The following is a 17,769-nucleotide window of genomic DNA, read 5'->3' as shown; positions in this document are numbered from 1 at the left end:
CATCCAACAAGTTACCGCCTCCTTAATTTATATACCCCTACTATACAGTAGTATTGCATTGCATTGCTATCATGCGATTTGTGCTTACCGGTACAGGAAGGCCATGTATCACCTTTTTCCATCCCCCAAAGAACTACCCTGTAGCAGCCACAAAGAGACATTAGCCTTGCAAAAGGTCGTAACGTGTGGCCTTTCATATAGAAATGTAGACTCCTTAATTGCCAAGGGAAGTTCTTAGTAATACGACAACCGATCTTTGCGTAATGTGGGATATGAAAGAATGAAGCTTCTTATTTGTCTAGTACGAAGACACTGCTACTGCTATCACATCATCAGTGACGTTCGTGCGTCGATCAGGCAGAGGATATGGTGCCAAGCTAGTTATATGAGTGATGCTTTATGAGGTGACGATGGCATTCCAACAACAGCATTTTCTATGCCAGCTCTATTGTAGCATCACGTGAGTAGGCCGTACTTGCAGCACCTTTACTTATGGAGCGGGATTTTCACAAGGAAGCTTGTCTACATGCATCGCTCCGAAAAGGGAAAAAATCCAGCAGCAGAGTGATCAATTACTGTGTGCAGCTCTTCTTTCTTTCTTTTCTTTCATATGACAGTCGACAATTCAATGGAGCTCAATGACGATGCAACAACATGGACATTCAAACGCATTGTCCTTTCCTTGCTACTCGTATTCCTTTTGACCAGCAATGGGAGACGTCTATGTAAGCAATGAGTTCACGCGTTCCAGGCACATACAGATATCACTAACTCCAATAGGTAGTGTCTCGGTCACTGGTTAGCGCTACCAAAAAGTACATTTTCTTGGTGCCAGTACGCATACGATACAAGTTGATCGCATCAGGCCTACGCTTTCCGTTTTCTATCCAGAGGCCTTTACTCAAGATGATGCAAGCGCCAGAAAGCGAACACTTCTCAAGCATACAACGAGTTCGTTTCAAGACATGGGTTGGTGATTGGATCGTGCAAGATATCCACAAGAAGCAAAAGAATCCGAGAGGATGGGTGGAAATGACGGCTGCTGAAGCAGACCTTGTGGTGATGTATATTCATGGTCCGTGGATGATGCTCATACATCGATTGTTGATCCTATGTCACTAATCACTTTTTACTTTTATATATCAAAGGAGGTGGATTTCATCTTGGGACATCGACTCAGTACATGCCGGCATTCTTGAACATGATCTCCCAGCTCAAAGACAATCATCAGCTAAACGATGTACGCATTCTCTCGGTCGATTACTCTTTATCACCTATGGCTGCTCATCCAACGGCATTGAATGAATGTGTATCGGCGTATCGTTACCTTGTCCATGATCTCAGCATTAGCCCTTCTCGGATCATTGTCGGTAAGTGCATACTACTATCAACTCTAACCATCCATTGTTTAACTTGATGTTATGCTTAGCTGGTGATAGTGCTGGTGGTAATCTCACAGCAGCGACCCTGCTAAAAGTACGGGATCAACGACATCATGAAGATTTAGCTGAGCTTCCACCTATTCCATTACCTGCTGGAGCAGCCTTGATATCTCCTTGGATTGATCTCGATGACGATCATTCGATTACAGCTGAAAATGATGTTGACAGTGACTTTGTACGAAGTTGGCAAATACGGAGCTACTTCTCGGGATACTTGCCACAACTCGCTCAATTGAATCAGCAAGAGCGTCAAGCAGTGCTACGACAACCCTATGTATCGCCTATCTACGCTGATTATCGTGAATTTTGTCCCGTATTGTTGACAATGGGTGGTGGAGAGTTTCTCAAGCCGCAGATGGAAGCGTATGCCAAAAAGCTAAAGAAGGATGGTGTTGATCTCGACATAGCCACGCGACCTGATGCACCCCATGATTACATTGTCGAGTCAAATGTAGCAGTATCAAAAGAGCAATGGCTGAAGGATCTCAAAACATTCACCGATTGGTGTGCCAAGAGAGTAGTCGTGAGCAAATAAAAGGATGTTTTTATTCATCACAAGAGATATTTCCTCGCTACCTCTTTTACAGTTTGTGCACTTTCTAGTAACTTTTGTTGTTCATCATCACTGAGAGGAATAGGAAACACTTCTTCAGCACCACCAGCACCAATCTTGGCTGGCACTGATAGCACAGTGTCAAGGTTGTCCACATGCACTGAGACAGGTCGAATCTCAAGGGTATTACGTAGAATGCTTTCACACAATGATGTTGCACATGCACCAATGCCGTAGAATGTGGATCCTTTATACCGGATAATGTCCATCGCCTTGTTAGAGACTTGCTTCCGAATGCTTTCTTTATCGAGAGCTTGGATTTCAGGAAATGATAGCAAGGGTCGTCCAGCCACAGAGGCGCTTTCCCAAGCAATGAATTGCGAATCGCCATGTTCACCCAAAACATAGGCAGAGATGGATGATGGAGATATCTATAAATCATCACGTGGTGTGAGAATTTGATAAGAAAAACATTCATGCAGCGGCGGGATTATGATTATTATTTACATTGAGCTTGTCAGACAAATAAACATTTAGCCTTGAGGAGTCGAGAAAGGTTCCCGATCCAAACACCCTGTTTTTGGGTAGACCCGCAAGCTTTTGTGCAATTGCTGTAAGTACATCGACAGGATTTGATACAAGAAGCATAACGGCATCCTTTTGAATTGGTTGCATTTCTCCAATCACTTGCTTCAAAATTTCATAGTTACGATCCACTAGCTGAAGGAGGAGGAGGAGGATTGTTATTATCATTTGCGTCAACAACAAAGGGACCCTCTTTTTTTTACCTCTTGACGGGATTCTCCTGAACGCTGTTTCGCTCCAGCGGTGATGACAATGACATCCGCTTGGCCAGCCTCCTTCCAAGTGGCACTACGGACTTTGGTTCCATTGTTGATGTTGGCATCACTCAAATCAAGTACTTGACCTTTGAGAAAATCTTCCATGGCATCAACAAGCAGTATTTCATCAGCCACGTTTTTTGACATGGTCATTGCAGCTATCGTTGAACCAACACCACCAGCACCAATGATGGATACTCTTCGCATGAATCGATTGTGACATATATAGCGACGTGTTGCATGATTAGATGCTGCTGCTACTGCTGCACGTCCAAACAACTTGCTTCGAAATGCATTCCCTATTCCGAGCATGATGACAATGAAAAAGAAAAGAAAGAAAATTCTTTGTCTCATGCAAGCCAACGACCCTTGTTGTTGTAATAAACCCGTAAACCCGTGTCCATGATTTCCTGAAATGACATTGTTATGCCGTCATTGGCTGGGCTGTAATCATTCTTCGGCAACATCTACACTATCGCTTGCTAAATGTGGGATGATGGACACGACAATAGGGAATGAACAAGATGACTCTTTTGCTGCTTGATAATGAATAACCAAGAATGACCTACTTTGGATTCTTTTTCTTTACAAATGCTTTATCATGAGTGCCATGACTTCTTTCAACCCTTCCTGTGAGTCTTTGCTATTGCCTATGAATGATCAAAAAGTGACCAATCAACGATAAATGGAGCCGTATACATATACAACAATCATCATATTGTATTGGGCTTGTTATTATCGCACACGGCTGCCGTCAAGGGCGTTACAATGCCAATTTAATAAGTTTAAATGGACCGTGCGCGGATCCCTTGTAATGCAATTCAAGTGTGCACATATGAATGTAGGGTTCATTTTATCTTTGTATAAGGCGATGAGCAACGTGTGCAGTCAAGCTATTTATGTGGGCGGACGATATGACCGTAGTACAAAAGGAAGGAATATTACACGAGGCTGACAGAAAGCTTACGATGCCAAATAGAAAAGAATGAAATGAAGCCATCTCATGAGTGATTAAGATACCACAAAGAGCGAATCCTATTATATGGTAACGTAGCAATAGATGGAACATGATATTAAGGAAGGCCCTGGTAAATGATTAAGCCTTCTTCTATCTAATCATCCTCAGCCCAAGCAGCAGTATGTCGGACATCTCATTTGCGGCTGTTTGAAATTAGTGGTCTTTCTCTTCACTGGTCTGTGTCTCTCTCGCTTCGCTCTTACTTTCACTGCTCCCCCAGCTCTCTTGATTCTTCCTTTATAAACATTCAAGGTTGGCTTCATTGTGCTTCGATTGCTATCTCCTTGTCTTTATTTCTCAAACTGCTTCCGAGTAGGGGACCGTAACCTCAAACACAAAAGACCTTCATCGCTTGGCTGGCAATTCATACAGTTACTACATGTCGAACCAGCAACAAGGAGCCTATGATAGTGGTGGTGGTGGTATGCCTCCCGGTACCATGGGTGGTCTAGTTCACTCGGTCGATTCGTACTTGAACGAAATGGCAACCCATCCTTCAGGCCACATTGTTCCTCAACCTCGTGGTCAATCCTTGCAGCATCGTCCTCCCGTCAATGACTATGGTCATCAGCAGAGTGTATGTATCCTATTGTTCTCGGATAAAAAGTATCTTTGATGGCTAACTCATGATGTACAGAATGCGCAATATGGATATTATGATTATGGACATCAAATGCCACGTCAGGATACGGCCATGTATGACCGTAGCATGATGGAGAACACTGCAAGCAATGGACATTATAGAAGCGGGTCTTATGGTGCTAGTACGGATATGCGGATGGATGGTGGTTATGGATACGGTGGCTATGGCAACAACAACAACCCAGCCATGTATGGTCAAAACTACAGCTATCCTACTACGACTACGCAAGGCGGTGGTGCTGGTAACAATTATGGGATGCCACAATACCCACCTCAGCATTTGGTGGATGGTCCAAGCGGCGTTGTGCCTGCACACAGCTCACCTCCAGTCGCATCAGCACAACCCGAATATCCCATTCATCGTTCTCCTCCAGCTTCACCTACAGCTCGCCACTCTTATCAGCAAATGATGATGCATCAACAGCAGCAGCAGATGCAAATGCAAATGCAATATCAGCAACCGCAACCCTCTTATTCACAACCCGCACCTCCACAACAACAGCCGCCTCAGCCATTGTCATCCTCCTCCTCTACAGGTCATGCGTCACGTCCATCATCGCAAGATTATGCGCGATCCACTACTACGAATACTACCACCATGCATCGACGTAATCATTCATCAGCCAAAATGATCAACACTATTGAACGACCAAAGTACGCTATACCCTCTGCCATTGATACATCACAAACTGGAGCTGATGGTGATGAAGTGCCATTTGTTGCCGTTTCTCCGATTTCCAGTGACGATGAAGATGATGATTATCCTCCCGTTGTCACTCAGCAGCAACATCAACAACAACAGCAACCTCCACCTCCTCCACCTCCTCATCCTTATCCATCAACCACATTCAGTTCCGAAACACAAGAGGAAGAGGATGTATTACAACAACATCAACCACCTCCACCCCCACCTCGTTTCTCACTTGCTCAACCCGAGGCTCAAGAACATGTCGAGCAACAACAACAAGAACGTCTAAAGCCAACGCACAATCGTTATTCGTCCTTATCACTTGAAGTCAATGTTGATTATTCGATCCTTACCGAACTTTCAACAGCGTTCAAGAATCGAATGAAACGTATCACCAATGTGCGCGAGGTGAAAAGTTCCAATGAGTACCCCGAGTCTTTTAGTGGTCAGGAAGCAATTGTAAGTTTGGGATATTTATATCTATTTATCGTGGCTGACAATGGATGATATATATATAGTCTTTACTACAAGAGATTTTGACCAGCAAAAACATACCAGAGGGTTATTGTGTGCTTATTGCCAATGCCTTGATGAATTGCTCTCCACCCTTGTTCCAGCCCATCCGCCAGAATTACAAGTCTCTTATTACCAACGAGGTGTACAACTCTTCGGACCAGTTTTATACGTTTGATGAGGATCTCGCGGATAATGAACTTCCTGTGGGTATCTTTACTTCCTTGAGCCAATGCTACACCTACAATTGCTTGCCTGGTCAAGGTGGTTGCTATGCCCCTCGATGTCCAAACAAACCTGATGTATTTGAGGAGGATATTATGGTAAGAGAGAAAGGGAGAAAGAGAGAGAAGTGAATAGGACATGATCATTGACACGTTCCATAGTCTCAAGCCGTGTTGGCACGACGTCCTTCGGATCCTACATTATCCCCAGTGGATGACACCAAGGTATAATACAAGCGTTTATTGGCAAAGTGGGCATGAGTTGATGATGATGACATCGTATTTGTAGACATTCCCACATACAGCATGGGCTGAACGTGTCCCAAGAGAACTTTTGGAAAACACGCCAAAACGTGAACGAGATCGACAAGAGGCTATCAATGAAATGATTTATTCCGAAGAGGTGTATCGTAGCGATTTGGATACATTACGTGATGTAAGTCTTTCTTGTTTTCTATCTAAACGAATATGTTGAATAACCTTTGGTGGTGATGATGATGATAGGTCATTGTGGAGCCCTTGCGTAGATCCAATGTGATTAGTGAAAGTCGACGTGGGCACTTTATCAAGTCCGTATTCCAAAACTTTGAGACGTTGCGAGAGCTTAGCGATACGTTGTTCAAGAAGCTATTGGATTTGCAACGCAAATACGAGGGCAAATGTATTCCTGGCATTGGTGATATTCTGGTGGATGAGTTCAAGTATTATTCGGATCCATACACGACCTACACACCCAATGTGCCATTAGCCGAATATCTCGTTGCCGTGGAGAAGCAGCGTAATCCCGAGTTTGCACGCTTTATTGCTGATTGTGAGAAGCATGAACGTTTCCGACGCTTGGCATTCCGGCACTTTTTGTTGAATCCAGTGACACGTATGCAGCGCTATCCGTTGTTATTGCAAGCCATTATCAAGAAAACGGATGAGGACCATATTGATCGTCGCTACCTTTTGAATTGTAAGGAGATGATTCAAGCCATTGCATCACGTTCGGATATGCAGACGGCGGCTGTCAAGCAACAAGTGGAGATTCTTAGCATCAACGACGTCTTAACTTGCAAGCCTGGTGAATTACATGATGTCCAATTAACCGATCCACAACGTCGTCTTTATCATCGAGGTGATCTTAAGCGTCGTGCGCAGGCCATTGAAGTGACTGAAAAGTCCGACATCCATGCCTTTGTATTTGACCACATGTTGCTCATGACCAAGGTACGCAAGGGTAGCCATGGCGATACCGAATACCGGATTTGGAAACGGCCAATTCCAATGCAGATGCTCTTTGTTCAATCGCTTGGAGGTGATTATTATGGCAGCACAACGACCACCACAGCTACTTCCACCAGCTCCACTTCGGCTACGCTTACCTCTACTTCTTCCGCTACAGCAGCAGCAGCCCTTGCATCATCTTCCTCAGCCACTACACCCACACCTGCTATGGTGTCACTCACCCTTCAACATCTCGGTCATCGTGATGGTATTTATCACTTTTTCGTTGCATCCCATGAAGAAAAGCAGCAGTGGATTCGTGCTATTGAGGAAGCAAAGACGGCGTTACGTAAACGACAAGGCGACAATGATGTTTTTGAAGTGCGTACGCTTGATGATGCCTCTTTCCGATACTTTGGCTCGGTGGCAGGTCAAGGTCGTATCAGCTGTTCGGTGCCTTTTGGTAAGTGAATAACACAAGGGTGATAGTATATATACTTACGTATATATATCATTGGATAGTATCCATGACAGGTGAACGCAAGATTGTGATTGGAACAGATGCTGGTGTCTTTATCAAGACCGAAGGTCAATCATCGGTTCGCCCAGTCCTCTCATGTGATAATGTGACCCAAGTCGCGGTCATGGAACGCCATCACATTTTGCTGGTGCTTACAGGTATGATGGTGGTGGGCTCTTAAGCTAAAGGGGACATGAGATTGACAACCCCCCTTTTTTTAACAGACAAGGTGCTTAAGGCTTACTCTATTGATGCACTTGATGCTCCTAAGAGCACACGTAACTCGGACCGTGCCTATGAAGTGGCCCAAAATGTGAATTTCTTCCAAGTGGGATTCTGTAACTACAAGGATTTGGTGGTATACAAGAAGAAAAAGAGCACAAGCAGTGTCTTTGTCGCTTTGGAGCCGGTGTGCAATATGCGTGATGCCAAGAGTGAAAAGTTGTTTACGCAACGAACGGGCTTGTTTTCAAGCCGTGGATCAGGCCCATCATGGTTTAAGCTTTACAAGGTAATGAATGATGGATGCGAGTAAGGCAAGTATATTGAAGAGCGTGTATTATAGGAATTCTATGTTGGTGCCGAAGCAAGCAATATCCACTTTTTGAAATCCAAAGTGAGCGTGGTCGTCGAATCCAGAGGTTTTGAAATCATTGATCCCGAGAATTTGGTGGTTGGTGGTCGCAACATCCCTGATAGTGCCGATCCACAATTCAATTTTATCCAACGTCATGCTGAACCTCTCAAACCATTGGCAATGTACCGTATCCAGGACAAATTCCTACTGTGCTATAATCGATTTGCGTTCTATGTCAACAATCGAAATGGTTCCTTAGTGCAACGGGGTGCTGGAAAGTAAGTTAGGAATGAGATGGATGGATCCATGTTTTGACATTTTTGAAATAGGTCCTCCATTTTATGCGAATGGAACGGTTCACCCGATCATATTGTGTATCAGCATCCATATATCCTTGCTGTAGATCAGCAATTCATTGAAATCCGTCATGTGGACACGGTAAGGGCTTGTATCATGGCAACGGAATGAGATGAGGTTTACTTACAACAATCCATCATAGGGTGAATTGGTCCAAATCATCAAGGGTGACAATTTACGTCTTACTCATTACAATGGTGGAGAAACACCCATCATCCACGGCTGCATGACCCATTCCCAAAGACCTGACATGCAACATTTGTTCCAACTATGTCTCAGCAACCAGCATAACCAACGCGCCAATAGCGGTCGTAGATCAATGCGTTGAATAAACAAAGCAAGAAATCAGGGAAACGTAGCACATCCATAATATCCAACTGCATAGCATGCAGGACATGTGTAACACTTTTTTTTTTGCACGCACTCTCACCCTCACACACCCACACCCACACAAACGCACACATGCCTTTCCCTTTTATCCGCTCTCATATTCAATGATGTTTACGCCCCATTTGTATATTTGCAATGAAGAAGAAGAGTGTCTTGATGTATCCTTGTACAATACGAAAAGTGGATGGTGGATGGTGGATGGTAGTTGTCAAGAAAGAGCTTGTTTACATTTAGCTTAATTATGATGACACGAGTGAATTTTCTTCAAGTATGCATGTATGCACAAAGCACGAGCAAATGATTCCCTTCTTGTTGCTTTGGATTACAAACTAAGAATGTTTAGTTGACGAGTAGGATGACAGATTGATTATTGGGTCCGGGTGAACTAGCTATTAAAACCATATCAACAACGAGATCTTAACCTTATACAAATCACGTTAAATCCAATCGTACATATACACGCTATGTCTCTATCATCTTCATTGTCATTATCCTTTCGGATGTCAGGACTTAGTGATGGGTGGGGGTGGCAAGCTGTCAATTTGACCAATGTTTATAGTATTCTATATTTAGTTTCATTGCAGCAGCAATTACTGAGTTATTGTTTATTATGATCTACCATTGAAATCTGGCGTACCACATCTGCAGCTGGAACGAATTGACAAGGAAGATTATGATTGGAGGAAAGCTAAATATAGAGAGCGAGCGAGTTGATTCTTCATCACGAGCCGAGGGTCAACGTCTATATTACCTCTTTGCAAAGAATGCATGGTGGTGGTGGTGGTTAGCCACTCTAATCTTCTTTAGCGAGTATAGGCCGATATTCGGAGCCAAAGAGAAAAACTATAATCCATCACGCAAAAAAAAAGACCTAACAAAGACTCTAAAAGTGATCGGTGATCGCCTCCTCCTGTAAAAGAGTCATCCCACGGTAAAAATCAGGAAGAAAGAAAAATCGCCGAGATAGGCAACTTGAGATTTTATGCTTGCTCCATCACCCATCATGACATCTCTATACCCATTCAATATGCATGCACACACACATACATAGATACATGCACACACATCACCATGAGAGAGAGAGAGAGAGGTATGGGACAAGTTTAAAGAGTTGCTAGGTGATCTCGAAAAAACAAGCTGGGCGATCATCCGGATTGCTGGATTACAGATCGGAAGAGGAGCCAATCATTTGGCGCCCATTGTAATACAGTAGTCTGTGTGCAATCATGTGCTGCCATCAATTGCATGTTTCTGTGATCAAGGGAAATGAAAACCTGCCATTCAAAGCGTCCCATGGTTGGTGCCATATGCCATCACTCCGCTTTTTTGGGGTTCATTGGCTAAAGTATTATTGCTTGTATCACTTGTCTTTGGGCCAAACCCCAAAGTATACAACCACACATCGGCGACCCAACAGCTGCACAAGGATGTGGAACCTTTATACATTCGTTGTCTTTTTCAAGGGTTCATGCCTATGTGGGGGGTAGTGTGGGGGTTGTTATGGATGATAGATCTCTCTCTCTACCTATTGTCATCATGAAAAAGGGGAGAAGGAGGAGGAGGATGTGAACAAGGAGATGAAGGAAAGCAGCAGCAGCAGCTGGTAAAGAAATCAAGGAGAATGGGATATTTAGGAGCAATCAAGCAATGACTGCCCGCACGTGTGGTTTCATATAATTGCATTGTCTGTTGCACAAGCAATGGGTGAGGGAATTGTCAGCGGGGATCTTTTGAATGATTTTATATTAGGTTTGTCCTACATGGATACTTATTTTTGGAAGCATGCAATATAGCGATTACGTGTGCTGCTGTCGATCTTTTATCCCAAAGGGCACCAACATCTATCATCCCCCAGTCTTTTTTCCCACCACCCATTCTGCCTCCCCCAAGAACTGGAAAGACATGGAGCACGTGCAACCTTGTATCCATGTGAAGTAAATGATTAATAGAAAAAAGTAGGTGTTCTCGGTTTTGAATGGGTAGTAGCACATTGTTCATATTAAAAAACACACGCACACGAGATAAGCTTTCCTTTGTTGTGCTACGATTCGTCATTTCATTTCAGCCCCCCATTCAAGACTTGACCGCCAATCGAATTCTGCAATAATCATGTCTGAGTTTTCATGTCTTGGATACGCGCTCCATTCAGGGCCTTTCTTTGCTGTAGCGTAGCTGGAGTGGGTGGCCTGGCCATCAACCAGCCGCGTATCATTTTGCGTTAGTTCCCCGAAAAGGAACAGATCGATCGCTGTTGCTGGATTGTGTATATGTCGTGGTGTGTGCGTGCTGCTGTACGAGTCCAACTGTGGGTACTACACAGGCCCTTTTTTTTGTCTCTCTCTTTCGTTGCCCTTTTTTCCCTCTTTCCTTGTTTCTTTTCTCCTTCGGTTCAAGTCAAGTGTGTGACATGAACTATCCATCATAGTTTACTTTTTGTATATTCATCATCAAACGTATACGCTCAAAACACACACATACACACACAAAGTCTCTCTCTCTTTTTCTCTTTTATATCATTTTCATTTCCTCTCTGCTGTAGACCAGCTGCTCTCTCTCTTCTTCTTCTTCTTTGTCATTCTCTCTCTCTTGTGATTCTCCAATCGTTCTCTTGCAATGTCACTCTCACCAGCAGGCCATTCCACCGAGGCTCCGGATTCTGGTAGCATCGCTACAAGTAGTGGTGGTGAACAACAAAAGAAGTCTACCAAAGGTACGTCGTTGTATCATGCTTGTTGAAGGGTGCCGTTTATTGAATGCCTCTTTTTGTAGTCAAAGTCTTTTACACGTTCCAAGGAATCGAATCGACGTGTCTATGCACCTTCACCATGGATATCGAGCATAATGAATCCGAATACATAGCCGTACCTCTCAAAGATTGCTTGATGGAGTTGTGTACTTCATGGTGGGTATCATCATCACAATGCAAAGGGCCAAATGAATACTCACTCACCTTGTTCTCTCTCTCTCTCTCTAATCTCAGCCCTGATATGCTTTTATATCCTGATGCCGATTGTGCAGTGTACAGTGCCAATTTCGAGGAGATGACTACGACGGCAGAATCCAAAATGGTTTGGGAGGGACATGGCTTGTTATCATGGATCTTGGACAAGGAAAGTGACAAGGCTATTCAAGTGACAGGGAAGCGTAGTCGCAGTAATGCAGCAGCCAATGATGAAGATGCTGTGGAGGTTGTACTCCAACTTCACCCTGTAAGTAAATGTGATCTGTATTCATTATCCAACTAAGCATATGTACTTACTTTGTCTCCTCCTCAACTCCCTTGCATCCATCACACGCACGCATTGCTGCTCCTTTGTTACTAGACGCATCGTATTTCCAAAATGGATTATTACAACACCTTGGTGCATAGACGAGGATTGCAGATCTCACCAACATCGCCTGTACCTGATGATACTTGCTCTTCTCAAGTACGACGCGTTATCAGCCTTCCATCCATGTTGCCAACTGAATCGCTTTCTCCTCCAAATGAGTCTTCACGTTATCCACGTATGTTGCCTCCAATTGGTCGTTTATCCCCTGAAGAAACGAGTTCGACTGCTACAGCACCACCAGCACCACCTCATTCAGCTGCTGCTGCAGGTCCACCCTCTTCTTCTTCGCCATCTTCATACGACGAGCATACGTTCAAGAAACGTAAGCTTTCTCCTCCAATCATGGATCCATTTCGTGTATCATCATCGCCATCCTCCGCTGTTGTTGCAAGATCTGAAATGCCGCCCCATACTCGTACATCACCCAGCTTGTCATTACCTCCTCCTTCAGCATTGCTAGATTTACGTAAAGAGGATCGTTATTATTATCATCAACAACAACAACCTCATCACGTTACAACAACACAACCACTCCCACCTGCTGAAGCATCCTCCTCCTCGTCTTCATCCTTACAACAACAACAACATCATCATCATCACCCACACCATCATCCATATCACCATCATCAACCTCCACCTCCACCTCCACCACATTATCCACACCCACAACAACAACAACATGTGCGTATGCCAACACAACATACCGCTGTGGGTCGTAGAAAGAAACGTGATACAAAACCTCCCAATGTGAATGATGTGCGTACCTTTGTGCAGGTGGAAAAAGATGACAATGGAAATTATCGACTTCCCGTTGAGATTGACTCGTGGACCGTGCTCAGTCTTGGTGATGTGATTTATGATAGACCGGCTTTTCATAATCAAAGATACATTTATCCAGTGGGATACAAGGTGAAAAAGTAAGTTGAAAAAGGGAGAAACGGGAAAAAGAGAGAAAAAGAAAAAGAAAGAGAGAGGATCGATGATTGGAATAGAAAATAACATCTGATTTTTTTTATTCCTTAGGTGGTACAGAAGCATGGTTGACCCACGCAGTGACACACAATACACATGCGAGATTTTGGATGGTGGCCAGGAGCCTATTGTAAGTATTGTGTGAATGTTTGTGTGTCTCTTGAATGGTATTCACTCATATACATCTCTATAAAAAGTTCCGACTGGAAGCGGATGATAATCCTGGAGAAGTCTATATGGGACCTACACCTACCACCGTATGGACCATTGCTGTGCGACGGGCATTTGCTATTCGTAACATGGATTATGGCCATAATCCTGTGGGCCCCGACTTTTTTGGTTTACGTAAGAACACAATCGCAAAGATGATTCAGGATTTGCCAAACGCAGACAAGTGCAAGAATTACATCTGGCAAACGTTCAAGATTGGTACCACCGGAAGGACAGCACGTGGCAAGATCTTTCGGCCTGAAGACGTGACACCCGATAAGCAACAACAACCTTCCTCCTCCTCATCAAGCTAAACCATCACCATCACCTACTACTACTACGTCTTTCTTTATCATCATCTTTCCTCTCATCCACCCCCACTCCCCCATTTCATGTACAGTTTGTTGGCCCTCGTTCATCTGGTCGTGCTTTTTTTTTATGGTTTGGATTGCTTGTCTTGACACGCAATCCCAGTTTTTCTTATGATTTCTTCTTATTACACCACCACCTCCTCCTCGTCGTTCGCCTCCTTCTCACTTTTTTTTTCTTTTACATGACACACACACCCACATACATATATACACTCACACGCACACACACACATACAAGAAAAATTACTTAGTGTACTGGTTCGTTTCGCTCGTCATCCTTCACTACATACGCTATGATAATTTTCTCTACCCCTACTACAGAGACTCACACACACACAACAATATACATATATATATATATCTTTATCGTTTTTTCCTAATAGAAGATGGGTGTGCTGCTGCTGCTGCAAGTTTACTTTTAAGGGATGTTTCTAATTGATCTGCAGTTTGACGTAATCCGACCATAAAGAAAAGGGAAGGAGGGAAATGGCGTTTTTGGGGGGAGGAGAGGGAGGTTTTACATGTACCGAAACAATAAACAATCCATGGTAAATCATGTGATGGTGCCATATTACTGCAATGCAATGCCGCGTGTCATTGTAAAGTATTTCCTTTCCGCCAATGTGAAGAACCCCCTTCCCTTTGGGTACATAACCAATGTCACTCCCCATATCCAATCCCCTGGAATTCTCTGGAAGATTGATTGTCTCCTTTTTATCAGCATCTCCCTTGAGCCATTGTTTCCAAAAGCTTGTTTCTTCCTTTCACACAGCATTTCATTTTCCACCATGTTGAAGAATGGACTAGATGAAAAAGGAGAGTGAGAGATGGATCGAAAATTGACATGGGGGAATTTGGCTCAGACACCACCACGTCGTATGCACACACACACACACACATAGAGGACACGAGACCCATGCTCCAAAGAAAACGTCATGCTATCTTCCCCTCCATGGACCACCATTTAGGATGCATTTCTTTCCCATAAAGAAGGATGGAAAAGAAACAACAAGTGCAACCACCACCTTACACCCCACAACAACAAGAAGCATCCAACAACGTTCCCAACACCAGTAGTAGCAGTGGTCAATATCCTGGTGTCGTAGGTGCCACGCCAGAATGCCAACGTGGTGTTCAAGGTTATGATGCTTATGGGCAACCTATTCGTCCAGCATTTATGGAAGAACGTTATCGTATCGAGCAATCACTCGGCCCAGCATGTCCTGAAGGTGGATACCATGAACTTCGAATGCATTATACCAACACCACTCTACTTTTTGCCATCTTAATCATCCCCTACTTGTGCGGTTGGCGTGGTCGTCGATATGTAAGTGGGTTGCTTTAATAAAAACGATGATATAGATGTGTGTATTGACAATAATGGGATATAGTGTGTATGTAAGCGATGTGGTCAAAAGTTCCCTAATATCGTGCTGCCAGAGCCTTGAAGAGAGAGAGTGTGTTGCTGTATTATTGTTGCTGTATACTTGTTCTCACACATGCGCATAAATAAGAATTGGACGACAAGAACTTTTTATACTACAATCAGGATTTTAGTTTTTGTGTGGGTATGATATGATACAATGGAAGAGGTATTGATGGGTAAAAGGGGAAACCATGGTATGAGGGGTATCCTGGCACACATGTAACCGTTCACGCACCTTGATTTACTGTTTGTCTTTGCTTGACCTTGGTCAATGTCAAACGATGTAACCATAAAGCCAATCCAACCAAGATCAACACACCAACACCAAGCGTCACCATGGTCAAGCGATGGGCCGAAGGAGGCAAATCGGGATCGGATAAACTGGCAAGTTGGGATCCAAACCATACTTCCAAGCATAATTTCCACGATGCAATAAATGTCACAATGGCGTATCGTTTAGGTGATAAGGTGGGTATCAACGCCAAGATCATGTTGGTGAATTGCCATGGAATCGGTGTCAAGCGGATCATCAGCAGCATCTACAACACCATCATCCATCCTGTTACAAAATAGGGATCTCCTTTTTTGTCATGTTTCATGAACTTACACCAAAGCCTCCTTCTGCAATTGCCTCTTGAATCGCATGATACTTCTCTTGTTTGGATGGTGAAAGCCGAATGAACCGAGCAAAATTGTAGTGGCGAATCAATCTACACACAAACAGCCATGTTAGTTTGATGACCTCCTTGATGGATGATGCCATCACCACCATCACTTACCCGAAACAAATCATAGCTCCCACGTAACCACCTATGAATGAATGAACTCTAAATGAGTGCCATTGTTCGTTGGATAGGTACGCACACAACACACACTCTCTCTTACCAATCATAGCAGGCGCAACCCCTTGGGGGAAACCATAGACGAAACCGGACAAGGTGACAAGGAATGTAAAGCCCAACATAGGTGGCGTCGATGTTGCCAGTATCATCAATCCCAAAATAATGGAGCTATATGGATACGCTCGCATGCGTATGGCGACCCTTTGAATGGCTATCCATAATGTCAACACGACGACGTTGAATCTCTACACGCGCGCGTGTGTGTGTCTCACCTTCGACAATGCTGTCATGGTAGATGCGGAATGCAGCAGCACCAGCAATGGCCACAAGGAAAAGAGCAATGAAGCGTATGTGAATTCGCATTCCGGAAAAGAGAGAGAAAGAGAGGTGTGTGTGTGTTCGGGTGTGGAAGTACAAAGGAGTCGACAAGTTGTTTTCTGTGCATTCTCACACACGCCAAGCATGCGGTGGCACACATAGCCAGCCGGCCAATGGAATCCGTATCCGTGATAAGAATGTTGACATTCTTTAGTATCGACCCTCACTCTCACTTTCATATGATAAACAATAAAGCTACCTTATTCACATACATTGAATTGATCTGTTTCGCATTCTACTACTACAATAAAGATACACGCACCTTGTTGACTACAAACTACACGATCAAGAATTCGATGGATGCAATGTAGTACCAAATCATATTACCATAAATAAGCTAGCGGGTCCGTTCACTCCACGCTTCGCTTGCTTATCACTGCTATGAGTCTTTGTTGACATTCATTGTGCGCGTTTTACGCTATTCATTGTGGGCTTGGCTACATTCATTGTAAGGGTACGAGGATGTATAGAGAGAAAATGATTTAGCCATGCATGACATGGATTGATTTTGGATGCAAATTACGTGACATGAGGTGATGCATAGCTACGCTTATAGACCTCAGGGCCAACCACTATCCACAGCCAGCATATGTATACATCACGCAGCTGCCATGTACATAGCTGCTGCACATCAACTAGGTGAGTCGCATGATCAAGATGTATGTATTGGTGAACAAGAGCATGGATGCTGTAGTCTATATAATAAGGTCATCACGAGAGCTATGTCATATGATCTTAGTGCTCAGGATAGCAATAGGATTCAATACAGCCACCGTAATAGCATCTTCATTGTACACAAAGTAGTAATCAATTGGCAAGGGGATGTTTTATTCACCTGTAACGGCTGAGAGAGGAACATGTAAATGAGCTTGGGCTATAAGTAAACGACCATCCACCAAAGTAACAGGCCATGTTACAAGCATTGTTTGATCCATCTTGCTCCATTGTAGTGCATAATAGAATAAAAAGAACATTCATCGATTCGAGTAAATAGAGCATCCGGGAATGTTGTCAAAATGTTTTGATGACCCTACATCACCAAGCTGTCATAACAAATCACTTTTTGCCCCTGATGTATGTATATATTTGTCTAGTTCACATTGTGCCAAGGGCTATGTACTAGTAGTAGAGGATGATCCATAGTGAGAGTGAGTGTTGCTAAGGATACACAAAGCTTGTGCGGACTTTGGTGTACCGGCATCATATGGTTCTTTGGGCAACACACCCATCTACCAGCGCACCATCTTTTTTTCTTTTAGTCTT

At 43.7% G+C, this 17,769-nt stretch overlaps 6 protein-coding genes across 6 annotated transcripts; 4 read left to right on the top strand and 2 right to left on the bottom strand.

Annotated features, from left to right (window-relative positions):
* Positions 1 to 710: 710 nt before the first annotated feature.
* O0I10_002740 (uncharacterized protein) lies at positions 711 to 1,977 on the top strand (the record flags this gene model as incomplete). Its single annotated transcript, XM_058482820.1, has 4 exons — positions 711 to 725; positions 781 to 1,075; positions 1,149 to 1,370; positions 1,430 to 1,977. The coding sequence occupies 4 exons, from the start codon at positions 711 to 713 to the stop codon at positions 1,975 to 1,977; spliced, it is 1,080 nt and encodes a 359-aa protein (XP_058346387.1).
* Positions 1,978 to 1,994: 17 nt separating this feature from the next.
* Positions 1,995 to 3,149, bottom strand: O0I10_002739 (L-lactate dehydrogenase; the record flags this gene model as incomplete). Its single annotated transcript, XM_058482819.1, has 3 exons — positions 1,995 to 2,426; positions 2,503 to 2,715; positions 2,784 to 3,149. 3 exons carry the CDS (start codon positions 3,147 to 3,149, stop codon positions 1,995 to 1,997), a joined length of 1,011 nt encoding a protein of 336 aa, XP_058346386.1.
* Positions 3,150 to 4,234: 1,085 nt separating this feature from the next.
* Positions 4,235 to 8,913, top strand: O0I10_002738 (uncharacterized protein; the record flags this gene model as incomplete). Its single annotated transcript, XM_058482818.1, has 11 exons — positions 4,235 to 4,432; positions 4,493 to 5,644; positions 5,704 to 6,021; positions 6,085 to 6,147; positions 6,212 to 6,358; positions 6,427 to 7,594; positions 7,654 to 7,809; positions 7,876 to 8,162; positions 8,217 to 8,506; positions 8,558 to 8,666; positions 8,728 to 8,913. 11 exons carry the CDS (start codon positions 4,235 to 4,237, stop codon positions 8,911 to 8,913), a joined length of 4,074 nt encoding a protein of 1,357 aa, XP_058346385.1.
* Positions 8,914 to 11,588: 2,675 nt separating this feature from the next.
* On the top strand, positions 11,589 to 13,803 carry O0I10_002737 (uncharacterized protein; the record flags this gene model as incomplete). The annotated part of the gene is made up of 6 exons (XM_058482817.1): positions 11,589 to 11,685; positions 11,745 to 11,877; positions 11,956 to 12,184; positions 12,299 to 13,224; positions 13,331 to 13,409; positions 13,477 to 13,803. The coding sequence occupies 6 exons, from the start codon at positions 11,589 to 11,591 to the stop codon at positions 13,801 to 13,803; spliced, it is 1,791 nt and encodes a 596-aa protein (XP_058346384.1).
* Positions 13,804 to 14,854: 1,051 nt separating this feature from the next.
* On the top strand, positions 14,855 to 15,308 carry O0I10_002736 (uncharacterized protein; the record flags this gene model as incomplete). Its single annotated transcript, XM_058482816.1, has 2 exons — positions 14,855 to 15,187; positions 15,252 to 15,308. The coding sequence occupies 2 exons, from the start codon at positions 14,855 to 14,857 to the stop codon at positions 15,306 to 15,308; spliced, it is 390 nt and encodes a 129-aa protein (XP_058346383.1).
* A 205-nt stretch (positions 15,309 to 15,513) lies between these two features.
* On the bottom strand, positions 15,514 to 16,491 carry O0I10_002735 (uncharacterized protein; the record flags this gene model as incomplete). Its single annotated transcript, XM_058482815.1, has 5 exons — positions 15,514 to 15,825; positions 15,894 to 15,996; positions 16,066 to 16,096; positions 16,172 to 16,339; positions 16,401 to 16,491. 5 exons carry the CDS (start codon positions 16,489 to 16,491, stop codon positions 15,514 to 15,516), a joined length of 705 nt encoding a protein of 234 aa, XP_058346382.1.
* Between the last annotated feature and the right edge of the window lie 1,278 nt (positions 16,492 to 17,769).

Source organism: Lichtheimia ornata (genome assembly GCF_029851405.1).
Source record: "Lichtheimia ornata isolate CBS 291.66 chromosome Unknown scaffold00008, whole genome shotgun sequence".
In the NCBI taxonomy this organism is placed as follows: Eukaryota; Fungi; Mucoromycota; class Mucoromycetes; order Mucorales; family Lichtheimiaceae; genus Lichtheimia; species Lichtheimia ornata.
The sequence above is the reverse complement of the archived record's forward strand: the minus strand, read 5'-3'. Positions and strand labels throughout refer to the sequence as shown.